General features: G+C 37.9%; 1 protein-coding gene across 1 annotated transcript in view; it reads left to right on the top strand.

Moving 5' to 3' along the window:
- Positions 1-27,273, top strand: part of JAM2 (junctional adhesion molecule 2) — a 65,504-nt gene that overhangs the window by 26,694 nt on the left and 11,537 nt on the right. The window contains exons 2-5 of the mRNA XM_069472426.1: positions 16,263-16,325; positions 21,747-21,854; positions 23,712-23,864; positions 26,705-26,907. Of these exons, the coding sequence (XP_069328527.1) occupies positions 16,263-16,325; positions 21,747-21,854; positions 23,712-23,864; positions 26,705-26,907 (527 nt within the window). The remainder of the gene's footprint in view (positions 1-16,262; positions 16,326-21,746; positions 21,855-23,711; positions 23,865-26,704; positions 26,908-27,273) is intronic.

Below are 27,273 nucleotides of genomic sequence, written 5' to 3'. Positions count from 1 at the left end.
AAAATTAAATGAGAAAAATGTTAAAAATAATTCCTCTGTAGAACACATTGGAGAATAGCTGTGGGTATATGTGGGTGTCAGTGTGTTTCACTAAAATATGTTTTAAGTATTTTTACCTTTTATATGTAGTTACGGTGAAGATAGTTTTGAATTATTCAGTGTCAAAATTACTTATAGATTTTTTGTGCAAAGAGGCTATAAACCTTTAACATTATTGAAGAAACACTAAATTATAGATAAAACTTAATTTTAATTCAACTAGTATTATTTGTGGGGTTTGGTAGGCCAGTTGTTGCAATAGATTAAAAATATAATTATCTCCTATTGTGGGTTAAGCATGATGTAGGTACAAACTTGTATCGAGGAGTTCCTAACATCATGATGTTCCTAACACTATCCAATGGAAGGATTATACATATAAAAGATTGCTGTAGTTAAAAAAAAAAAGGCTTATAAAATGTACTACCTTAGGGAGAGGAAGGATGACTATGTGTAGGAGGATGGAAGGGGCCGGAGAAGACTTTACCTTTCTTGACATTTGAGTGGGGTGCAGAATGACACATAGAAGTTAACCATTTGGCAGGGGAGTGTAGGAGGGAAGGGATTCCGGGCCGAGAGAATGGAGAATGCAAAGAGCTTGAGTGACTGGGAGCCCCACGGTGATTGCCTTCAACACAGGGTTTGTAGGGGGCAGTGATCAAAGGGGAGGCTGGAAAGTCAGGGGCTAGTTCTGAAAGGCCATTTGAAGGACTTTGTAATTCATCCTGAAGGCAAGGGGAAGTCTCTGAAGGAATCGAAATACGATCAGATTGTATTTTACGACTCCAACTCACATAAGAGTGAGGAGGAGATATTGCAAACTTGTCCACCTCTATATTCATCCTTAGCAATTCCCCTGCTGAAGCAGAGGAAGGGGATTGTTATGGTTTGAATATTTGACCCCTCCAAAACTCATGTTGAAATGTAAACCCTGATGTGGCAGTGTTGAGAGGTGGGGCCTTTAAGAAGTGATTGGGTCAGGAGGGCTCTGCCCTCATTAGTGGATTAATCCGTTCATGGATTAATAGATTAATGTGTTATGGGAGGAAAACTGGTGGCTTGTAAGAATAGGAAGAGAGGTCTGAGCTAGCCCCCTTGCGAGGTGACGCCCTGTGCTGCTCAGGACTCTGCAGAGAGTTCCCACCAGCAAGAAGGCCCTCGCCAGATGCGGCCCTCAACCTTGGACTTCTCAGCATGCATATCTGTAAGAAACAAATCCCTTTTTTTAAGTAAATGACCCCATTCCAGGTATTCTGTTATAAGCAACAGGAAACAGACTCACTCAAGGAGTGCCTCCTATCCGACGCTCATTTCTCAGCTGTGCTCATGATCCTACTCTTCAGTCTCCTTGGGTCCTTTGCTTCAGCCATGATCCCCTCTCTTACGTAACTTCCACTTATCTCCATTATTGGCTCTAAACATGTTCAAGTCTCTACATTTTATGTGGGGAAAAAAACCCACCAGCCAAACCTCCTGAAACAGTGATCTGTGTTTATTATCTCCATTTTCTTACTGACCGTTCAGCCCACTGCAAACTGCCCCATTCCTATGCCATTGAAATGGCTATCACTGTATCACCAGTAATTTACTGGTTCCTAAATCCACAGCTTACTTTCAGTCAAAACCTTGTTTGATCTCTCTGGAACATCAAACACTATTGACACTCCCTCCTTGAAAGTCGGCTCATCCTTGATTTCCATGACACTTTTCAGTCCTTGTTTCTCTTACTCCTCTGATCGTCTCTTCTCAATCGCCTCCATGGTTTCCCTTTGGACTTTTTCTCTCTTATTCTACTGCAGTGTTTCATGCTCTAATATATTCCTCTCTGGACAGTCCAAATGCTCCTTAGCATGCTAAAGGCTCTACTAGTAAGTCCTTACAACAGGGAACTTTGTTTAACTTGTTAACCAAACGTTCCTCAAACCTTTATCACCATGGAATCCTAATCCTTCTATAACATGCTAAAAGTTAATGGCCAATCCGAGGGAGAGGACGCAGGAAAGAGCATCAGAAAAGAGAATAGTGTCACAAAAGCCACCAAATATGATAAATCATAAAATGCTATTTAATTTTATCAACAAAGATTGGAGACCAAAGTTCTGTGAATAGTCTGGAATGTTACCTAGAGCGTTCATAGCAAAACTTCGTAGAGGTGATGAGACTTAAAAGGGGCCTTGAGGGTTGCAGAGAATTTTATAATAACGAAGAGGAGACAGCCCTCCCAGCTCTGGCCGCAGCTCGCCTCCTACTGAAGAGGGTGAAAAGGATAAGGAAGATAAATCATCATGTCCTTTGTCCTTGAGGATATAGACATGGCTCTGAGGAGAGTGTTTGTTAAGGTTTACAGGGGAGTTACTGATTATGTAAGGTTGTTCTAGATTAGCATTCTCAGAACAAAGCTGACTATGGAACTTTTTTTAAATGACCGGGTTGCTGGACCTCCAAAGGAACTACCGAGATAGAAAGCACACTTGCATTAAAGTAGACACTCCAAAATTAATTTATCACTGTAATTCATAATAATCAGCATTTTCCAGAGAAATAGAACCAACATGATATGTGTCTGTGTGTGTGTGTGTGTGTCTGTGTATGTAAAGAGATTTATTTTAAGGAATTGGTTTCTGTGATTATGGAGACAGGCAAGTCCCACTTCTGGAGGGCGGACCAGCAGGCTGCACAGACCCAGAATTGCCAATGCTGCCGTTCAAGTCCAAAGACCATCTGCTGGCTGAACGCCCTCTCGCTTGAGGAAGTCAGTCTTTTGTTCTATTTAGGTCTTCAATTAATTGAATGAGACCCACCTCCACTGGGGAGGTTAACCTATTTTACTGATTTAAATGTTAATCTCATTCAAAAACACCCTCACAGAGTCATCAGGAATAATGTTTGACCATATATCTGTATCCCATGGCCCAGCCAAGTTGACACATAAAATAAACCATCACGATGCCATTTTCAATTGTGTTAAATTGCAACTTTAAAAATGAAATAATTTTATTTAAAAAAACTTCTCATCTTGTATTACTAAATTTGGAATATTTTATTAAGCTTATTTTTGATTTTATAATGATGAGGATACTTTTAAAAAATAACAGTGAGTTGTGGCTTTTAAAATCACATTTTAGGTTACTACCAAGAAAGATATTTTAGGAGTTGACCAAGCTGATTGTTTTCAGCATCAAATATATTCATATGTTTAATTTTTTGTTGCAACACAATATGAAAATTGATTCTGCACTGTGATGTAATAAACTAAATGTTTTCAGTTTCAAAGTTGGCTGCTTCAAAACCTTTCATTGTTTAATCTTGTGCAGCTCATCCCTTCATTTAAAAAATTAAAGCTACAAATTCCTTATACAGTAGACCCTCTTATCCTCAGTTTCACTTTTTGCAGTTTCAGTTCCCTGTGGCAAACTTCAGTCCAAAAATATTAAATGAAAAATTCCAGAAATAAACGACCCCCCTGGGATAAGAATCATCCCGTTGTCCAGCGTGTCTATGCTACAGATGCTGCCCACCCATTAGTCATTGACATGATCTGCTCCCGACATCCTTGTGGCTCGATGATCCAGGGTCACCTGAGGCAGACGATCTTCCTTCTGATGAATTTTCAGAAAGCCAGTCGTAGCCTAACGCCAAGTCACAATGCCTGTGTCATTCACCTCACTTCATCTCATCGCGTAGGCATTTTGTCATCTCACATCATCACAAGAAAAGCAAGTACAGTACAATAAGATATTTTGAAAGACCGTATTCACATAACTTTTATTACAATTTATTGTTATAACTGTTCCATTTTGTTATTAGTTATTGTTGTTAATCTCTTACTGTGCCTGATTTATAAATTAAACTTTATTATAGGTACGTATATATAGGAAAAAAGTAGTATATGTAGAGTTTGGTACTATCGTGGTTTCAAGCATCTTCTGGGGGGTCTTGGAATGTATCCCCTACAGATTAGGGGAGACTACTGTGTTCCATTTTATCTTCTACGTAATTAACTTCATTTTTATTCATTCGGTAAGTATTTACTGAGTATCTACTGTACAGCAAGCATTGTTCTTTGCCCTTGGGATTATTGGTAAAGAAAATAAAGGCACCTGACTTTTTTTTTTTTTTTTTTGAGACAGAATCACCCTCTGTCTTGTGGGTTAGAGTGCCATGGAGTCAACCTAGCTCACAGCAATCTCAAACTCCTGGGCTCAAGCAATCCTCCTACCTTAGCCTCTCAAGTAGCTGGGAATACAGGTGCATGTTACCACCATGCTTGGCTAATTTTCTCTAGTTTTAATAGAGAGGGGGTATGGCCCTTGCTCAGGGCTCAGGCTATTCTCGAACTCCTGAGCTCAAATGATCCTCCTGCCTCACAGTGGTATGAGCCACTGTGCCTGGCCAGGCCCCTGCCTTTAATATATAAGTACATTATGTAATATGTTAGAAGATAATAGGTGCTATGGAAAAAAGAAAAAGCAAAGCAGAATCAAGGGAATCAAGAATGTGGAGGGGAAAAGGTGGGGTGAAGGTGGGTTGAAATATTAAGTAGGGTGGCCAGAGTCGGTCTCATTAAGGAGGTGTCCTTTGAGCAAAGACTTGAAGGACTGAAAGAGTTCATAGACATCTGAGCAGAGGGTGGGGATTGTAGATAACAGGAGCTTCAAAGGCAATGGGCCAGATTGTGTGGGACTTTCCAGGCCAATAAAAGGACTTTTACCACTTGCTCTGGGGAGACTGAGAACTAGTCCAAGGTTTTGAACAAAAGAGTGCCATGATCTGCCTTAGCATTTTAAAGGGTCACTCTAGCAGATGTGTTGAGATTAGATTCTAGAAAGCAGGACAGAAGCAGGTGGCCAGCCAGGAGGCTATTGCTGCAATCCAGACAAGAGATGTTAGTGGTCAGGCCAGAGTGGTGGCAGTGAGAGGAATGAGACGTGGTCAAATTCTGGACACATTTTGAAGGTAAAGCCGATAGGGTTTCCTGCTGAAGTGGATATGGGCTGTCATAAATGGAATCACCCAGGATAACTGCCAGATTTTCAGCCAGAGCCACTGGAATAATTGAGTTGCTATCATCTAAGGTGGAGAAGGTTTAGAAAGAAAGGTGAGGTTTGGATGTAGAGCAGGGGTCCCCAACCTATGTTGAGTTATATAATTATTTCTTTATATATTACAATGTAATAATAATAGGAAAAAATACACAATAAATATAATGTGCTGGAATCATCCCAAAATCATCCAGCTCCCCAGCCCCCAGTCTGTGGAAAAATTGTCTTCCATGAAAATGGTCCCTGGTGCCAAATATGTTGGGGACTGCTGACATAGAGTATGAAATGTCTCTTAAACCATCAGGTGGTGAGGTTGAATAGGTATTTGGATCTGAAGTTCAGCAAAGATGTCTAGAATGGAGATAAACATTTGGGAGTTGTTAGCATCTGGCAGTGCTTAGTGTGAGGTGTCTGCATCATGTCATTAAGGAAGGAAATATACAGAGAGAAGCGGAGATGACCTAGGTTATGAGCCATGCGATGGAAAACTAGGAAAGTGTGTTGTCTTGGATACTAAGTGCAGAAAATGTCAAAAAGAAGGGTGTGATGAATTGTGTCAATTAAGTTATAAAAGGCATCATCATCATAAATTATGTTTTACAGAGAGTGAAACACGGCCAAAGAGGCTGTAACTATCCACACATGTCATAGCAAGGATGAAAGAGGAGGTAGAGTATAAACCCAGGGCGTCCCACTCCAAGCAGCCACTGCAGTGAAGAAGTCATCCTAATCATTTAAAAAGGGAGGAAAAAAAATAAAAAGGGAGGAAAAAGTATAACCTTGAGAATCCGTTCTCTATTTTTATATTCCATCCTAATACATGATTATTTTGGAATCATTTACAAAGCTCTATATTTACATCACCACATTGGATAAAAAGCAATGTGAAGAGATGGGAGGGGGACAAGAAACAAGTTTTTATAGAGACCCTACTGTGTGCCAGGAACTAGGCTAAGCAGTTATGTACTTTATTTCATTTCATCTTTACAACCAGCTAAGGAAGGCATTACTAGCTTCATTTTACCAAACGGGAAACTGAGGCTATAGCTTGTCCAAGGCAATGTGGCTAGTAATTCCTAACACTGGGTTTCAAACACGGGGCTATGGCTTTCTGAAGACAAAGAATGATCCTGTTTCCAGCTATAATAAAGACATAGGCTGTATTTATTTTATAGACTACACTTTCCTCACCCAGCTGGACTTAATGTTGCCTTTTGCTTATTTTCAGATGATATTTAGTTAAAAGCCAAGCTGTTGAAAATGGTGGTGGTGGAATATTACTTAGTCCTGTATCCCAGTGGGGGTAAAGTCAGTTGTGATACCATCTTATCAAAACCTGAAGTGCTAAGGTTGACTCTACACAATTTCAAAATCTCTGGTTGATTCTGTCATAAATCCAGTCTCTCTCATGCTATGGGGCAGCAGTCCCCAACCTTTTTGGCACCAGGGACCTGTTTCATGGAAGACAATTTTTCCATAGACAGCAGGGGAGATCGGTAGAGCTCAGAAGGTGATGCAAGCATTGAGGAGTGGCTGTAAATACAGATGAAGCTTCGCTTGCCTGCCACTCACCTCCTGCTGTGCAACAAGTTGTTCCTAAGTCTCATGGAAGATAATTTTTCCAAGGCCAGGAGGTAGGGGGCAGGTAGAGCTCAAGTGTGGTGATGTGAGGCTGGTTCCTAACAGGCCACAGCCAAGGGGTTGGGGACTGCAGCTATAGAGGATATCAAACAAGCATTTCACCTGCATTATATTATGACAATTAGACGTTTGCATGCCATATCTGGACACAAATACCTTTTTCCCGCTTTTTAATACTTGATGTGAATGAGTTACAAAAATTTGACCTTTATCCAACAGCACAAACTCCTTTCCTGACCATTCTGGGAGACAGTTCCAAAGGTCCCACTGATTTGAATGTGTACAGAGATATTCATTCAATCATTTCTTTTATCGGTCTAGCTAACTGAACCTATAAAAGGTGTTTTGGTTTTAGCTTGCAGTTGGATGTATAGGACCAGTTTGGAAATAAAAGAGTGAACGAGAGAACTGTCTTTACTAAACAAACAGGGAAATTATGGTCCCTGGATTTAGAGTACTTGGGAAATTGGGTTAGCTAATTCTGAGCAATCTTGCCTGACAATTGCAGATGTGACAGTTAAGCAATGCCAAACCATTGTTTCCATGTTCTGCATTTCAAAATAAGTGGTTCGTGTTCCTTTGACTTCCTGAAGACTAATCAAAGGAAACATGAAGCAACAATAAGCTGGGAGGTTTTCCTTAGTTTTCAGATTTCTTCTGTAAGCATTTGTGGCAATAGAATTTAATTAATAACACATGTATGAAATGTAAGGGCTAAGATTTTATGAGTCATCATCCAGCAGGAAAGTTGAAAAATAAAGTTCACACAACTCTCATACTTTAAGAATTGAAGTTTGATAGAGAGAGTGTGTGCATACTAAGTCATGGGTCATATGAAATCCTTAATATTTTGAAGGTTGAACTATCAAATGATAGTCCCTGGAGAACAATTTCTTTATCCAGACTTTGTGGGTAGTCAAATCTAGAAAGTCAAGTAAACTCATTAATAAGGGGAAGCCCATAATTGTGTGCAGAGGCGGATTAGTAGTACCCATTGTAAGGAAAGTAATAACAAAAAATCTTATTCTTGCAAATTTTATAAAATGTGCATACACTGGTAGGCACTCCCTTCCCCACCTCCCTGGGCCTTGGGAGGTGCCCATTTAAGGGAGGGCACCCCAAAGCTTAAGCCTCAGCAAATTCACAGTCTGTCTCCCTTTGTGTGCCTGTTCCTTATATTTTGTAAATATTCTATTTCAGAAAAAATTGAAAACATTAGCAGTGTTATCTTTCTTTGAAAAATGCTATAGTAACCTCATTTGCAGATTATAAATTTAACAGATTGGTGACATTACAGAATCCTCTTGACATTTTTATGCTAATCCCTGCAAAACACAATTCATATTCATAAGTGCTTTCAAAAGATAAATCCATTTGAAACATTAAACTGTTGTTAGTGATTCCCAGAATTCACCCAGTAAGGCAGAGAAGTAAAACTTCAAAGATACAAAGTTTAGAACAATACAAAGCAACCATGTCGGGTGGGGTGGAGAGAGTTTAGTAGATAGTACAGTGTTATCTTCTTCCATATGTTGTTTAAGTGGTTTTATAAATATAAAAATAACTGTGGAATAATCATTTCTCCATCCCCTGACTCAAACAGAAACAGTACTTGAATAATCTGTGTATGCATTTCAGTGGTCCCCAGCCTTTTTGGCACCAGGGACAGGTTTCATAGAAGATAATTTTTCCACAGAGGGTGGGTGGGAAGCGGGGGATGGGGGTGGTTGGAGGCGGAGCTCAGGCAGTGATGCCAGCAACGGGGAGCGGCTGTAAATACAGATGAAGCTTCACTAGCTTGCCCACCACTCACCTACCTCTTGCTGTGCATCGCCCCCCACCCCTTTCCTAAGTTTCATGGAAGACATTTTTCCACGGGGGTTCGGGGGACTAGCTGGGATGGTGGAGCTCTGCAGCCTGGTCCCTAACATTTCTCAGCCTGGGGTTTGGGGACCACCGTATTAGCAGAATTAGGATGTTTTGTGCAGAGATACCCAGATTCTCACAGAATTTCAAAATCAGAATTGATAATTCAGAACCAGAATTTAGAACCTAGGTTCAGAAACTCGGTTTTAACCATTTGCCCAGAGCTAAACAGACTCTGGAGAAATGATTTATAATACCTGATCTCAAAAATGAGTTGTTTGAGAATTATACTAGTAAATTCATTTCTACTGAGAAATATAACCACCAAATGCTGGCAGTAGTTCTGAACTTGTAATCTTTAAAAGCTGTGCCTATGTCTAAGAGTTAGGGAACTACAGTTTCCGGTTAAATGGCAATGAATGATCCTAAATTAATATAGCTTTCAAAGCCTCATGCACCCTCTCTACTGTAGGGATATGCCTATGGCACAACCCAGACCACATGTGTCCTCATGAGGGGGATCCTCAGGCTTGTTATTCTTCACCTCTTTGCCACCACACCATATATCTATTTTGATATCTGACATCTTTAATAATTTTCTACTTTACACTAATGAAGTTCTAAGGCCATTGCTTCCTGGCACCTTAATCTTAAGGAGAACCAATATAGAACATAGAATGGTCAACAACTAGGGCTTCCATTGAATATGTGATTCTTATTAGCATCAGTTATGGAAGATGAAAGTTCTTCATCTTGTCTTGAGAGTCTACTGGATTTGAGTTGACTATTGCCATCTATCTAAAATCTATAGTTGATGTCACAGGTGAACACATTGTGTTTGGCTAAGATTGTCACTCCGGGAATATCAAAGAGAGATTGTAGAATCCTGAAATGGCTTCTTTCATGTGCTGATAGGGAGCACCTGGTGAGAGGTTCAGCCACTGATGGCTTTCATAGGCTGCTGGCTACCATTAAACATTTGAATATGTACTGAAGAACATTTCTTTGGATTTTCTGAGAATTTATTTTACTTTGAGAAGTTAATTTCATTTACTTTACCTCTTTCCAACATCATCTTAAAAATTTTAATCATTCAATGGGGCAACGGAATGCCCTGAAGGTTTTCCTAAATTTGCTAAAGCCTATAATTTATGTGAAAATAACTTTATACTGAATTATGAAGCCCCAGTATTCCCCCTTGTACTCAAGTTGTTAAAGAACTAGAAAAGGGGGAAGGCATAAAACTTTTGCGTAGTATAAAATAAATATACACAGTTTATTCAAATTACTTCATTCACCATAAACATTTGTCCATTAATACTGCCTCTGCTAAAATGGCAATTTGTAATATACTCTCTGAATAATATCTTTTCAACCTGTTTGAAATGGATATGAAGCTGTTCTCAAAGTGTCTGTCCTTATCGTGTTTTATACTACTTTCTCATGACACCTTCCACTGCTTTGAGGGAGAGAGAGGATGAAAGAGAGAGAGAGGACTATGGAGGCAGACTAAGTAGATGCTCACCTTAGCTTCACTGCTTTCTAAAGTACTGTGGCCTTGAGCAAGATATGTCTCTATCATTTCTATCTCTTTTTCTTTTTCCCCTACCCCCAGATCTAGTGATAGTGAGAAGGTTGATTATATTATCAAACTCCTAATTCCTACCTCATTGGGTTATTTTCTATCCATAATAAATATTATGGGTGGTATTATTTTATTCCTCACTGCTAACCCTGTATAACTTTTTATATTCGTTAGTATAATAATTGTCTATCAGTGATTATCAAAACCACATGGACATTAATTTTTATTTTTTAAAACTTATGAAATAATTTATATTTGTAGTTTTGATAACTTGCTTTTATACATGATACTATCTGCACTGTACTTTTAAAACAAACAAAAAACTTCTATAAAACTTCAGTTTTCCCTAATCATATTTTTAATTAAAAGTGTACATATAAATAACACTTTTATAGTAATTTTAAAATTGGAGGAGTATAAAGTAAGTATTTATTTTTAGTCAAACAAGATTATCTTAGATGAATAATAGAGATCACAAGAAATTTAATGCTTAAAGTTGGGGAGAAAAGAAACACAAAAGGTTTCTTTTGACTAGGAATTATTTGACTTGGAGTTGTTAGCAGTTATGGAAATAATCATTTCTTAACCTTATTTTATGAACTTCTGCCAGTGCTTTTGGAACACATCTATAGCTATTAAAGATGTTTTGTAGCTAACTTTGAAACAATTGTTGACCTCAACCAGCAGGCCTACATGACACTTTTTTGTTTATTTTCCTCTTTAATTTCTTTTGGAAAAGTGAAGAAAAAATAAAAATCAATTGAAGAAAGCAGCCAACAGCACTAACATCTGTTAGTGACATGTTGATATGAAATCCAACATTTTGTTTTCATAAAAAGAGTTATTAGGTACAAGTTTATAAAAAGTGAATTTCAAGACTAAAAAAGGCTAAAACAAGGTAGAAATTTTATAATAAATAAATGGTTTTTATTTTAAGATTCAGAACTTTCTGTTCAAATAAGTTCAACATAAGTGACCATAAATTTTAAATATTTTTACTTAATTTACATGGGAACCTTGAAGTAAATAATTAGAGGAAGTAAGGTAGCTAGAAGACGACACTTAAAATCATAGAAATAAATATTCAGCTACCAAGAAATACTACCTATTATTAATTTACTAAAACTAATCCCCTTCATAATTTTTTGCCTTCATAATTTTGACAATTCAACTAATCCTCTTTTTTAGTACCTGGGACACATTTGAAATATATACGCATAAAATTTATGAGGGAATGAATAAAATTCCTGAAGTTAACAGCTGTTATTTTCCACAGAACTTTTAAAGTGATTCTTGAAAAGAAATATTTCTCAAAGGAAGCTTTAGCAAGTAGAAAACTGGAATTGAGAAAGAGGAAAGATGATTTCCTTTCTCCACAATTCCTGAAAGCTAGTTCCTAAATCTTCTAATCTCAGATTGTATTAAAGTTTGCCTCAAATGAAAGCAAGCCGGAGCCTACTGAAGAAAATAAACATTCTCAGTGGGCAGAGTGGTGTTTGAAGAGTTCAAAGATATGATGATATGGAGGGAACAAAGCTTATTTTTTCCTATTTTGCCCAGATTTTTTCCTCAACTGGTTTCCAGGGAATTTGAGTTTCCATTGTTTTGTCTAAAAAGTGTACTAAAATACTTCAAAAATCACCAAGAATTGTCAGTCATAATTAGAGCTTCTCTGAGGACGCTAATTCACACATTGCTAAAGGAGAAAAGAGACTTTTTGAAAGTATACTTTCAAAGTTTCACAGAATAATAACTTGGATTTAGAACCACTGGCAAAAGTGTTCAGAAATTCTGTCATTAAATGTAGGAGAAAAGCGACAAGAGTATATGAGCTCCTGTCTTTTCCCCAGATCCCCAAAGAGGATTCTGACTTGGTCTCTTTAGTCTTGTCCCTTCCTCTGCTCTCCGGAGATCCAGACTCTACCTTTGGACTCCCCAAAATAAAATGGGGGAGGAAAGGAGACACTGGGAAAGAAAGGGATGCGGAGGTGGGAGATAGAGGATTTCAGCGGAATATAGGATAGAAAAGAAAGAACAGCTGATATGGGATAGAAGTGTTTGGAAAAGGGAAAAAAAGATTGCTTGGACCCCTTTGATGGTTCTCGAAATGTACAAGCAAAAGTGTTATTTTGAAATTATTCTTTGGTGGCCCTGACACCTCTCCAAGACTGAGCCACGTGAGTCCCAGCTGTCGGTCAAAAGGATCAGTTCAGTTCTCCATTGTTTACATAGGCACCAGGTTTGTCAGTTTCCTTAATGAAGAAGTTTGGAACTTAGAGACATAGAACCTGACTACTTAGACAGGGGGGCTAGACATTTGAGTCCTCTAGACTTTTGCAAATTTTTAATTTCTCAATTAGATTTGCTGTCCAGCATTCTAAGGGAGAAGGAAAGGAAAACAAAACTTTTTCCAGAATGGCATGTGTTTCTCAGGAGTGATAAAGTCTAGCACAGTGAAAGACCAGTTTACATGCTGATATATATAGACAGATAGATGACTAAGTCAAAGAAAAGATGCCATGTCATATGAAAGATTTTTCTCTCCTTCCCAGAAGTATAATAAATTATCATCTTTCATAGTTAATGAAATTCTGATTTTATATGAACTTTGTAAATCCTCAAACTCATGGTTCTTTGCCCTCCTTTAGGCTATTGGTTTATTTCTATTCCTAGTTCTTCAAACAAGTCCAACTGTAAGTCTAGAGCACTGGTTCTCAACCAGGAATGATTTCTTTACCCACCTCCTCTCAGGGGACATTTGCCAATGTCTAGAGAGTTGTCATGACTTGGAGGCTTGATGCTGCTGGCGTCTAGTGTGTAGAAGCCAGGGGCACTGTAAATATCCTACAATGCACAGGACAGCCTTCCATAACAAAGAATGATCTGGCCCCAAATATCAATAGTGTCAAGATTGAGAAACCTTCATTAGAGCCTCCTTCTGTGATTATCTTGGTGTCTGCTTCCCTAGTCACAACCTCTTAGCTTCCACATGCCTGTTGTGCTTCAGAGCCAGTCATTTGCCTTCATTCTAACACCAATTTCTCAACCTGTCTTCATTAGACCACTGAACCTTTCCACCTGGCATCTACACTGATAATCCTTGCTTGAGGGGAACATGGTGTGGGGCCCAATACAGTACAGTAATTAACCATGTGGGCTTTGGGTACAGACTGTCTGAGTTCAAATCCCAGTTCCATCCCTTACTACTTGTAAACCTTGGCCAAGCTTCTCTTTCTGTGCTTCAGCTTTCCCATCTAAAGAAAAGGTGAGTAAAAATGGTACCCTACTACAGAGAATTGTTGTGAGCTAAATGAGTTAATACTTATAAAGCACTAAGCATGTTGCCTGAAACCTAAGTGCTTAATAAATGTTAGTTATTATTGTTCTTTCTCAAGAGCCCACCAAGGTAATGTTCTCTAACTCACTTCCTTCTCTTTCTTCCAAATCTGGGGAGCAGGTAGATTTTATTCATGATGGTTTCTTTTAAATGTTTGCCTAAGCTGTGAATTTTTTTTCATTGTTCTAATGGTCAGGGTTTTTAAATGTAGAAAGGCAGGAAGTACTCTGTTTTCCTCTCTCTGGTTTGGTTATCCCTATCCCCTTCTTGAGACAAAGAACACTTTGCTGCATGAAGGTATGAGATGGGAAAGAGAGCAAAGAACAAATATTTCAAAACATTGTTGTGGATGACACAATTCTTAGTCCATCAATGGGAACTGACAGGTGAATAAATGAGAGGGTGGATGTATCACAGGCAATGCCTAAGGTTCCAGCACAAGTGACCATGTGGATTGTGCTGCCTTTCACAGTGATGGGATTTATGGAAATAAGGTAAAGTTTGGGGACAAATGAGTTCACTTTTGCCCATGAGTTTGTGGTACTTGTAGGAAATGGAAATATAGCTATCCTCCAGAAAGAGAGGTGTATGGATTTAATCTCAAGAGAGAGATTAAAGCTGGAGATGTGGATTTAGGAATTTTGGGCAAATAAATGGTAGTTGAGTCAATGAGAGTGTAAACAACTATATAAAAAGGAGTTTGAGTCAGAAAAATAGTTTCCGGATGGATGGATAGATGGATGGGCAGAACAAGAACCCACAAAGGAGACAGAATGAAGCACCAGGATCAGAAAAGAAGGATGAAGACTAGGAGAGAATCAAGTCATAGAATACAAGGGAGTCAACAGAGTCACATGTCATAGAGAAGTCAGGTAAGATAAAGACTGGAAAGTGACCATTGGATCTGGACACAGACAGGTCATTTCTGTCTTGGTGAAAACAGAGTCAGTAGACCATAGGAAGACAGGACAGATGGTAGATGATCAGAGAAAAGGCATTTCTAGTTAATTGTACAAATATGTATTTAAGAAATAACCTTCTTTAGAATTTCAAAATAGACTTAATTTAGTCTTAGATTGTTTCATGTATGATTTTTTTGGATGAATACTGAAGGACAGCAGTTGGCTTGTTTTGCTTAAATTGTTTTCTTAAGATGACCAACAATAATGCTTTGTATTATTCTGATTTTGAAACAATGTCAATCCAATATTGTATAATTACAACACCTTCCCAAAAGAATCGCTTGCCTTCAGGAACTCTTCATTAGCATCACTTTGATCTGACCCCATTTACTGGACTTCTCTCATTAACCTACAATAAGGAATGGGCTCATTTATTCAAAAAATATTTATCGTGTCTTGCTTTATGCCAGGCACTGTTCTGGGTGTTTGAGCTATATTGGAAAATAAAACAGACAACAGTCTTGCCCTTGTAGTATTTGTATTTTTCAGATATATACTTACAGGAAATTATTTAAATTATTATTATTATTTTTTTTTTTTTTAGACAGAGTCTCGCTTTGTTGCCCAGGCTAGAGTGAGTGCCATGGCGTCAGTCTAGCTCACAGCAACCTCAAACTCCTGGGCTTAAGCGATCCTACCGCCTCAGCCTCCCGAGTAGCTGGGACTACAGGCATACGCCACCATGCCCGGCTAATTTTTTTTGTATATATATATATATATATATATTTTTTAGTTGTCCATATAATTTCTTTCTATTTTTAGTAGAGACGGGGTCTCACTCTTGCTCAGGCTAGTCTCGAACTCCTGACCTTGAGCGATCCACCCGCCTCGGCCTCCCAGAGTGCTAGGATTACAGGCGTGAGCCACCGCGCCCGGCCTAAATTATTTTTAAACACGGTCCTTAAACTGGACTATAGAATGACATCCATAAAGTGAAATCACACACAAAATGACACATATCAAAGATTGAATTAGAAAGTGTTTAATTCCTAGTTCTGCTACTTTCTTGTTTAACTCCTATTCATGCCCACCACACCAGGTCATTTTGAATATTGAATTTTATCAAATAAAAACAAGTATGTGAAGGCATTTTTTAAAACAAAAATTTCTGTATTAGTTTACAGGAGTGATAATGATATTAGCAATAGCAGCAGCAGCAGCAGCATATAACTATTAGATCACAATAGCCACCAGGGTCTGTCATTTGTTTCAATCTATAGAACAACCCTAGAAAATCATTTAAATATTTTTTGGGGAAAAAAATAAAGACATTCTCCTGACATTTTTCATCATAATTTTATATGCAGATTATATACATTACATATTATATATACATTTCATCATCAAAAGTATGTAAAATGACTCATTTCTATATGACATCAATATAGTCAAGGATAAATTCATAAAGCTGTTTATATTCTTGAATAAGGCTCTAAAAACAATTAGCTTGTACTTGGGGACAATACCGTATGGACACTAGGTTGCGCATTAAGCTGGATTAAGGATGCAAAGTCTTGTTTAATGACTGGGCTAGTGAGAGTACGTTATTAGATTCGTGGGTTCTGCTTTGGGAAATGCTTAAAAGCCAAAACCACAATGCAGAAAATGAAAGAGACATGTATGGTTTGGTTTGATTTTTCCTACTTTGATACTTTAAAACTTATATGTTACAAATGGTATAAAACTGTCACCAACTTTAGGCCAGTTTTCTTGAATATGGCATCCCATTCAAACATTTAAAAATGGACTTTTATACTATTTTAATTATCCTGTCTGTTTTAATCTTTCAGATCATAAGGCCTATGGATTCTCTGCCCCGAAAGACAAAGTAGTCAAAGCAACAGAGTATCAAGGTACAGTACCTTGCTGATTTTCAAAGGCTGTATTGTTTAAATAACTCATAAAGGTGATACGTGTGAGATTATCTGTCTACTTGTCCAGATCTTCTGCCCCACCTTACATGAATTCCTTTGCCTGAAATGCTGCTTCAGGCTGTTTCCACCTCTTTCTTTACCTCCTCAGTGGAAATTTTGGACATTCAGCACAAGACTGGATGTACAATGAAGGTCACTTATTGCGTAAATTATCTGCAACAAAGCAAACTCAGTTTGCAAAACTGGGAGATGGAAATCTTGCAAAGTTTCTAGCCAGCTAGATGTGGTAAATGGAAATTAACACTTTAAATTCCACTCTATGCATTTAAGATGACATTAATGTATCCTATTTTGGGGTGCCATGTTAAAATTTATCTTAGCTTCTTAAAAATATTTATAAGGGAGAGTTGATTAATGGGTGTCAAGTTTCAGATTTGCAAGATGAAAGAGTTCTGGAGATCTCCAGGATGTTATGTGCACCACAATATGCTTAACATTACTGAGCTGTACAGTTAAAATGGTTAAGATGGTAAATTTTATGTTATGTGTATTTTGCCATGGTTAAAACATTTTAAAAAGAAAAAAGAACAAAAAAAATTAGAGGTTTTCATGAGTTTATTTCAAATATTGACCACCTATTACTTTTAGGTAAAAAAGGATCTTTTACCTAAAAGATAATTAATAATACTAGGCAACCAGCAAGAACTACCATTTTTTAATTGTAATGCTTGTTTGATCAGAGATTGTAAACATTTAAGAAACAGGTCCTAAATGTCTGATCCCTCATCTTCAGGTATGTCTTGGGTTCCTGGAGTTGGAGAGAGATAGGTTTAAAAGAAAGAGATAAAGATTAAAGAAAAGAACTGGAGTGGGAAGAATTAAATGGGTTACTATTAACATAGTGCTTTCAACAGTGCCAAGCACATGGTAAATATTGTATATGCTTAAGTAAAAATACTCTATAATAAGAATCCATCCATCATTAAAAAATAATGAATCACTTAATAACAAATCACTTTAATTATTGAGGTTAAGTTCTCTTACATCCTAATATTTTATACAATTAAGCTAATAAAACACTCTTTGTTGTGAGTTTTAATGGAGAGAGGTGGAGAGGAAATTAATGAATAGGAGTGATTTAGGACCAGGGAGTGTTTACAGGGAGGATAAACAGGGCTGGGTGAGATGCCAGAAAGGAGGCTGGAAAGGTCACAAGAGTGAGCACAGTGGGAGAAGGAAAAATGGACCAGGATGTCCCTGAAGGATAAAGGAAGTGAAGTTCAATTCTTTCTTTTCACTTTCCTGGAGGTTCTTACTGTTGGGCTCAGCTGGATACCATGATATCTGAATTAGGACATCAAAATTATATGCTTTAAGCTTACATTACTTTTAAAAAAGGCATTGAGGTGAAATTCACATAACATAAAATCCATCATTTTTAAGTGGCATTTATGATATTCACATGTTGCTCAACTACCACCTCTAAGCTAGTTCTAAAACATTGCCACTACTCCAAAATGCTGTACCCATTTATGTTACTTTCTAATGCATGTTTTCTTTTTAGTGTAGAAATTCCTTCCATGATTTATTGCAATCAAATGTTAATCTCACTCTAAAATAGGTTTTCTATTTTCTTGTTTCATCTCTACTACTTTTAATTAAGAATCACATTTTAATCTTATTTTATACATGCCCCAGTCAATCCAACTTGGCTCTTCATAATGTGTAAATTTATTTCTGTCTCTTCCACATTTTAGTTTTAGGATATTTCATGCAGTAACTTAATTTTACTTAAGGTCTATAATATTTTATGATTTGTATATGCACATACGTGTGTTCAACCAATTCATTCATTCATTATCTCTCATTTCTCTGATATCAAGAAATTACGATTTCATTCCTTCTTTTCAGTGCTGCTATTCTACATCACTTCCCATTATGGTGCCAAGAACGGAATGAGACTGAAATCAGGGCAGCTCTGCCAGGCTTGTAAATTACAAGAGCAGTCTTCTGCAGAGAGAGTCCAACCCTGAAAGCTATAAATCAGAGTTTAATAACGTGTGTTTTTCCACAGAAGTAATTTCTGCCAATTCAGAACTACTTTGTAGTATCAATTCTCTTTCTGTGTTATGTAAGATTTTGATTATTTTTAACTTGAGCACAGAGAATAAAATCAAAAGATAGTCCACAGTATAGAATCCTAGGAAAATTAAAATTCATAATCATTCTATTTATACAATCCCTAAACGTGATTATTTTGCCACATCTTATTGCTAATGCTTTTTCTAAGCAAAAAAAAATGATCTTTTCTTAATCCAAATGAAACATATTTTGGCAATGAGATAATCACATTAAACAGAAAAACTTGGCACATTTTTCTGTTTTAATATGTCTTATATTGAGAAAATATGATTTATATCTATATTTTTTTGCTATCCCCTACAGAGGTAACATTTATTTCAAATTTGAGTAATTTATAAGTAAATTTGTGAGGTACATGGATTTTTATTATGTCAAGGCATGCTTACAACTACAACTAAGGAGAAGTTCTTCAGGGGTAAAAATAATGATAATGACCATTTCATGGAGCAGGTACTGTATTCAAGGTACCATGTGCACCATGTGTATAAAGACATTATCTCATTTAATCTTTACAACAACTCTGTGAGATGAGTGCTGTTATTTTTACCATTTTAGAGATGGGGTGTAATTTTTTTAAAGTTGCATAAGTTTCCCCAAATCAAATTCCTAGTATATGGCAGAGGTCTAACTCCAATGCCTGTGCTATAAACTACTGTATTATGACACACCCTGGAGCCTGATACAGAAAATTATGCTGGCCACGAGTGTTGAATTTTGGCTGAAGAGAGAGAGGAGAGTCCTTGGGAGTTAGCTTGTAAGTTCACTTGATTCTTTATCCTTAGATGTTGACCTCGTGATTCCAGTATGTTTACTCTCTGGATTTGTTTCTGAGGGCTGCCATAACAAAATACTGTAAACTAGGTGCTTTAAAGCAACATAAATTTGATCTCTCGTGGTTCTGAAGGCTAGAAGTTCGAGATCAAGGTGTTGGTACCCTAGGGCCTAGGTGCTGGCTCTTACCTTGCTTGGGACCCTCTTTCTCAAAGAACCACATGGCAAATTCCCTCCCTCTTTTAAATCTTGGTCAAATTTCAATTTATAAATAAGTAAACTATGACTACCCTGTTTTTCAAAATTGTAGCACCATCCCCAGCTCTCCCAAATTCCCTGTGCTTCTTCTGTCTCCGTAACCCTGATGTACTATGTAATTCACTTCATGGTATTTCTAGTTTGCCTGACTTCCCTGCCCGGTTACCTTTCCCAAAGGGCAAGGATCTTTGTGTTGTTCACTGATACAACTCAAGAACAATGCCAGGCACACAGTTAGTACTCAACATATTTTGGACAAATTGGACAGACCAATTCTCTACATTCTCCATAGTCAGTGAGAGAGAGGCTGGAGTGAGGTCACTGGACTTAGGAAAATCATTGGTTATATTTCCTAAAATAATTTCCACTGAGGTTTTTCCATAGCACAGTGAGGACAGAAATTAGGAAGAATTCACTGAGGGTGGTGTGTGTGTGTGTGTGTGTGTGTCTAGTTAAATATATTTGCGAAATAATATGGTTGAGTGTAAAATTATTCCTGAGACGTAGGAGTAAGACATGGAAAATGGGCTAAAAATGAGTGTGGGTGTGTGTTCAATTGTTGGAAACTCACAAAATACGGGAAGGAAACCTATCTACAACTCAAGACTCCGGAAGGTCACCACCCATTCTCCTTAATCAACAGAACAGAGCTGTGTTTCCTCAGTCAGGTCCTTTAGCACACACATTTGTCCTTATAGCATAGTTGTAAACACATCTGTAAAATGGTGTATCTTTGTAACGGAAAACCTGCTTTGGAAACTTTAGGCATCCTTGAAAACAACTTTTGGTTCTTTTCTTCTTTGCCTTTCTTTTGTCTGCCCTGCTTTCTGTTTTCAATTATCTTTTATTCCATTCCTGTATTTCCAGCAATATGTGTGAAATTTAAAAATACTACATCTCACAAAAAGAAAACAAAAGTCATAATTCTATCACACAGAAATTACCACTGGGTCATACTTTTCATACATATTTCTACAAGCTTTTTGTTCATGTCTATGTGTATATTTTTAATTATACCTGAAATAGTATTGTAAATATTGCTCTCCAATCTGCTGTATCATGCACTATCCTGCATTCTTTTTTAACACTCATTTGCTTACCATCAAAATCTGAGGTATGGAAAGGATTTTAACATAATTTCTGGTCAAAGAAACTGTACTTTTTTAAGGTCAAACCATATGCTTTGTGGGAGGGGGGAAATGTCTCAGAAATATGATATTGACATTCTAGAGAACCCGGTTCAAAAATACCTTAAAAATATTTATAACTGTAGGTTGCCACTTAATTTGCAACTTAAAGCAATTCCCAGACTGACACTGGTTTTTCTTCCCGTTAGTCATTTTGTTTGGAGAGTGAAAAGAGGGGGGTTCCTTGGGAGGTTCCAGGAATTCTTTAATGACACCATTACAGTAAATTTCCTGTAATAAAGGAATTTAGCTACAGTGAGACAGTTAAACTTGATGCCAAGATTAAATCTTTAATAATTTATCTGGTTAAGGTGAGGTTATCAGCAGTTGTTTTGGGGTAGAAATCAACAATTTATTAGAAGAGCATATTGGGTTTGTATTAATGCATTTGTAGATAAACAAAGAAGGGATCTGAGTGAGAATGTAGCAGTTGGGGGAACTTCCCTGGGTTTCCCCGCATGGCCTGGGCTGGATTAAGTGCCTTTCTTGGCATTCTGTGGCGCCCCCTCCGCATACCTCCTCCTGGTACTCATCAACACTGGGCTGAAATGACATTATCTTTCTTAGTTGCCTCCTCTACCAGACTGTAGACTCCTTAAAGACTGAGGGTGCTAATAATAAGATAAATAATCATAGCCGCCATTTGTTAAGTCTGTACTACGTCCAGACCTGTGTGCTTTGCATATATTATTGCATTTTTTTTCTTCCCACTGATGATGGGAGGAAATATAATTGCATTTGAAGAATCACAATGACTCTATGAGGTACCAGCCCATTTTACAGATGGAAATTCACACTCACTAACTAGAGAAAGCAGCATAGTGTCTGTCATACAATTATTACGTGAAAGAGCTACAGTGCTTCCAGTTCATCTTTGCATTGAACCAACATGGTATCTGACGATGTAATTTATGAATGAATGAATGAATGAAGAACTATAAAGGAGTAATTTAAGGATGTTTACAAATTTGTTACCAAATTAAGTAAAATATAAATTCATAGGGACAATTATGAAACAAGCATTCTTTGTTGTTATTCCTAGAGATTATTTTAGCCTGTAAAACCCCTAAGAAGACCATTTCCTCCAGATTAGAGTGGAAGAAACTGGGGCGGAGTGTCTCCTTTGTCTACTATCAACAAGCTCTTCAAGGTAAGAAGCTGTAGGCTTGATGAGACAAGAGCTAGAGAATGCCAAGTACAGCCAGGATTCTTTAATTTACAAATGAGAACAGGACATGACTAATTACTGAAAATGTGTTTTTGTGAGTGTGAGATGAAACCAACAGTGTCTGAGACCTAAAACAGGACAGCCACAAAAACAGAGGACAGAGAACAGAAGTAGGTGAACCCCACTGAGTCCCTGTTCCTTTCCTTTCTTAGTTCAGTAATAGAGGATATGAATTGCTCTTGCTAGCTCAGTAGATTAAATTCTTGAGAGAAGAGAAGAAAAAATAGTGTGGGCTAAGATGAAGGGTTGCCGCTCAGTAGTAATACCCTCACCATATTTCTTTAAGCCCTTCTTGAAAGCTAGACCACAACTGACAAGTTTAGGGAGTTAAGATTTATAGACAAGTAATTACAAGGACCATTATCAAATGTTTTCTTTGCTTTCCTTTTTTCTTTCTTTTCTTTTCTTTTTTTCTTTTCTTTTTTTTTTTTTTTGCTTTTTACTTTTTATACATTTCTTTCCACTCCATACTCTTGTCTTCTTGTTGAATGTGATGAACTTTTAATTTAAAATGTTGATAATGATGGATAAAATGTTATGCTGTCCATTTGCCTCAAAATAATCCAGTGGTTAGGGGTACAGATGAAGTAGGATAGACCATGCACTGAATGCTGTCATAGCTGGGTGATGGTAAGTTGAGGTTCATTTTACTCTCTAAGCTTTTGTATTTCTTGAATTTTTCCATTATAAATATTTTTAAAGTTGGAAATATAATTTTACAAGTATAATAAACATGTTATTATTTTAAAACATTTCATACATTTTAAGATATTTATTACTTTAATTTTAAAGAACTAAGCAAAAAAATGTTTAAAGTTTATAGAAAATTTAAAATACCCCCTTTGGCTCTTCTCTGTCGAGATTAAGACTATAAGCTGCAAGGTGCTAATAGCACAATTATCTTCTCTTAAATTTAATACAGTTGCCAGTCTGGCACCTACACATTACACAAAAAACTATTTTAATGTTTTAATTCTATATACATTACCGTCAAAAACTAACCAAAAGGATCTTTTAAGAACTCGCCTGGGCCGGGCGCGGTGGCTCACGCCTGTAATCCTAGCACTCTGGGAGGCCGAGGTGGGCGGATCGTTTGAGCTCAGGAGTTCGAGACCAGCCTGAGCAAGAGCGAGACCCCATCTCTACTAAAAATAGAAAGAAATGATATGGACAGCTAAAAATATATATAAAAAAATTAGCCGGGCATGGTGGTGCATGCCTGTAGTCCCAGCTACTTGGGAGGCTGAGACAGGAGGATCGCTTGAGCCCAGGAGTTTGAGGTTGCTGTGAGCTAGGCTGACGCCACGGCACTCACTCTAGCCTGGGCAACAGAGTGAGACTCTGTCTCAAAAAAAAAAAAAAAAAAAAAAAAAAAAAAGAACTCGCCTGCCCCTAAACTTTCCTTCTGTGGCCGTATGGGCCACCACACATACGGTTACCATTCCAGCCGATTAAACCAGGCTCTCCACTGTTTTTTGAAGACATGAATATTTTTACAAGGGTAATAGAAAGGGGATGAGGCAGGCATTTGAGTTGAATTCTTTAAAATAAAATATGAAAACATAAAGCTGAATGTTCTTTTTTGAATATTCTAAAAAATGTTCTTCTACAAAAAGAAATTTAAAATAACAGCATCCATATATACTTTTAGGTTTTTAAAATTGAGTTTTTAAATAGGGAAATAAATGCTTTGGTTACTAAATGAAGTGACTTGAGAAAAGTATTACACAGAAAGTTACCTGCGTGGTTACTAACATCAGTGTCTTCTTTTTCTAAAAGGTGATTTTAAAAATCGAGCTGAGATGATAGGTTTCAACATACGGATCAGAAATGTTACAAGGAATGATGCCGGAAAATATCGTTGTGAAGTTAGTGCCCCGTCTGAGCAAGGCCAAAACCTGGAGGAGGATACAGTCACTCTAGAAGTGTTAGGTGACGTGCGTGTGTGTGTGTGTGTGTGTGTGTGTGTGTGTGTGTGTGGCTTCTGTCCTCAGCCCCGTCCCAATCCCTGGCCCTGAGGGCTAATTCTTTATCACAAAATATCTCTTTGTTTAAAATGGAGGTAATTCGACATGCTTTGTTGCATTGAAGATGGAGGGGACCAAGTAACAAGGAATGTGGTGGCCTCTAGGAACTGAGTGTGGCTCCCAGCTGATAGCCAGCATGGAACAGGGACCTTAGTCCTACAATCATAAAAACTAAAATCTGCCAACACTCAGAATGAACTTAGAAATAGATTTTCCCCAGAGACTCCAGATGAGAACTCAGTGCAGCCAACACCTTGATTTCAGATGGGGTTTTGCTGTGTTGCCAAGGTTGGACTTGAACTCCTGGGCTCAGGTGATCCTCCTGCAACAGCCTCGTAATGATTCTACACTGTACATAGAAGCATCTTTCCCAAGAGTGTATTTTTCAATAGCTGTCGACATATGTACTGTTTCTTCTACCATATAAAAAGGTATCACATGAGACAATAGAAGAGCAATAAAATTAAAAATGTAGTCCCAAGGAAGGACTACATTTGGTAAATGTAGAACTTATTTGGTAAAGAAAGGAAATTAGCATTTACTGTGTTAGCCAATATGTAATCACATATGTAATTTTACTTAATCTTCATTGAAAACTTGATTTTAACAGATGAGGAAACAGGAGTTAAATTATTTTTCCAAGGCTACACAGCTAGAAAGTGTCTGGACCAAGATTTGGATCCAGATGGGGTTAACTCCAAAGCCAGTGTATTTAGTTACTGTAAGAATCACTGACAGGCTGGGCACAGTGGCTCACACCTGTAATCCTAGCACTCTGTGAGGCCAAGGTGGGTGGATCATTTGAGCTCAGGAGTTCAAGACCAGCCTGAGCAAGAGTGAGACCCTGTCTCTACTAAAAAGAAAAAAAAAAAAACAAGATAGAAAGAAATTAGCTGGACAACTTAAAATATATAGAAAAAATCAGCTGGGCATGGTGGCGCATGCCTGTAGTCCCAGATACTTGGGAGGCTGAGGCTGTAGGATTGCTTGAGCCCAGGAGTTTGAGGTTGCTGTGAGCTAGGCTGACACCATGGCACTCTAGCCTGGGCAACAAAGTGAGACTCTGTCTCAAAAAAAAAAAAAAAGAGAATCACTGCTAGATATTAACATATTAACAGCTCATGACTGCAGTTAGTAGAGGAACATGATCTCTTACACTTCATTGGTGTTAGTATAAGTTACCAAGTAAAGAGAATAAAGTGCCTCCTCTTCCTTTTTTATGTTGTCCAGGTTCTTTCTAAAATACTAGTGATGTGCTAGTATAAAAGAAATTTAATTCAGAAAACTTTGCAGCAGATTCAGTTGGTTTATTCATTTTTTTACTGTTGCTTTACAAATTATCACAAATTTAACAGCTTCAAAGAACACCCATTCATTGGCTCATATTTCTGTGGAGCAGAAGTCCAGCAACAAGAAGATGGGGTTCTCTGCCCGGGGTATCATAAAGATGAAATCAAGGTATTGGCTGGGCTGAGTTCCAGTCTGGAGGCTCTGGGGAAAGTCCATTTCCAAGATAATTCTTGGTGCTGGAAGATACCTGTGGTTGTAGGTCCCTGTTCAGAGAAAACTCTCTGTTTTTAAAGGTTCATGTGATTAGGTCAAACCCATCTATGAAATCTCTCTATCTTATAGACAATGGATTTGAGACCTTAATTACATTTCCAAAATCCCTTCACAGTAGTACCTAGATTAGTCTTTAATTGAATAACTGAGAGAAGGTATATACACCAAGGATGGCAGTCTTGGAGGACCATCTTAGAATTCTGCCTACCTCATCCAGTTCTGGGTTTTCCTGGATATTAGGCCACCTAATAAAGTCTGCTTTACTTTCCAAATTCCTGAGACCAGAATTAACCCTAATTCCTGGAACAGGTATTTTCTAACTTGGCTAGTTCCAGACACAATGGGATTTTGGTTGAATACTGAGGCTGAAAACTATACTTAGGTTTGTTTTGACTTCTTTTGAATATAGTTGGTAATAAACATTAAAACCAGTTGGGCATGGTGGCTCACACCTGTTGTCCCAGCTACTCAGGAGGCTGAGGTGGGAGGATTGCTTGAGCCCAGGAGTTTGAGTCAACCTCGTTAACATAGTGAGACCCCTATCTTTAAAATAAAATTTAAAAAAAATTTTTAAACCAACACATTAAAACCGTTAGAAAAAAAAAAAACAGTAAAGATTGTTTATCTAAAAAAGGATAGCTGTTACATTAGCTAAGGTAATGCTTGCTATTATAACGGGTAAGCCCTGAACTCTCCATGAGTGGCTTAACGTAATACAAGTTTCTTTTTCATGTAAGTAAAGCCTAAATAGTTGGAGCAGGGCTGGTGATGGAGCTGTATTGCTCCATTTCTTGAAATTGTTAGAGACTCAGCCTAATGTATGTCTGACATCTTCAATACCTGACTTTCCAAGGTCATTGAGGGTGTTGACACCTACTTGGTGGTGGGAGGGAACAAAGGGAGTGGATGAACAGAGAGTCATGCAGGAAGTTTTTATGAGTTAGGCCTGGAAATGGCATATACAACTTTTCTCCACATTCCATTGTTCAAGCACATGACCCCATCTCACAGCAAGGGGGCTAGCAAATGTGATCTGCTATGGGCCCATGAAGAAAGGAAATGGGTCTGTTGAACAAGAAACCAGTCTCTATCACAGGGGTCTAGTGAGTACATCTTTCCCTGGCTATTGAAACCCTTGATTAGCTTATAAATAACCAATCCCTTTTGACTTCCATTGTTCAGTGGCTCCAGCAGTTCCCTCCTGCGAAGTACCCACGTCTGCTCTGAGTGGAACAGTGGTAGAATTACGATGTCAAGACAAAGAAGGGAACCCAGCTCCTGAGTACACGTGGTTTAAGGATGGCGTCCGTTTGCTAGAGAATCCAAAACTTGGCTCCCAAAGCACCAACAGCTCCTACACAGTGAATGCAAAATCTGGAACTCTGGTAAGTTCATTCCAAGTATTGGCTAATACCTGTCTTGTGTTTGGATAAAAAATCATTAGAACTTAAGATGATGTAGAGTAGAGGACTGATACCCTTGCATGCTAAGTAGAGAGAAGAAGGGGTAGCAGCAAAGATGGTGGTACCTGCTCCAAGAAGTGATGAAAAGAGCTGCCACAGGAGATAGGAAGACAAGACAGAGACCAGGGAGCTCAGCACAGAAGGGTCTGTACCAGTGACCTGAAGCAGGCTACACCTGATTCATAGTGACGGACCAGGCAGTTTACTGTAGCCACCTTCCTGGCCTGGAAAATTACTAAGTCTCAATTTACAACACCAGGGAAATGTACAAAAACTAGCTTGGGAATA

Source organism: Eulemur rufifrons, chromosome 7 (assembly GCF_041146395.1).
Source record: "Eulemur rufifrons isolate Redbay chromosome 7, OSU_ERuf_1, whole genome shotgun sequence".
In the NCBI taxonomy this organism is placed as follows: Eukaryota; Metazoa; Chordata; class Mammalia; order Primates; family Lemuridae; genus Eulemur; species Eulemur rufifrons.
The sequence above is the reverse complement of the archived record's forward strand: the minus strand, read 5'-3'. Positions and strand labels throughout refer to the sequence as shown.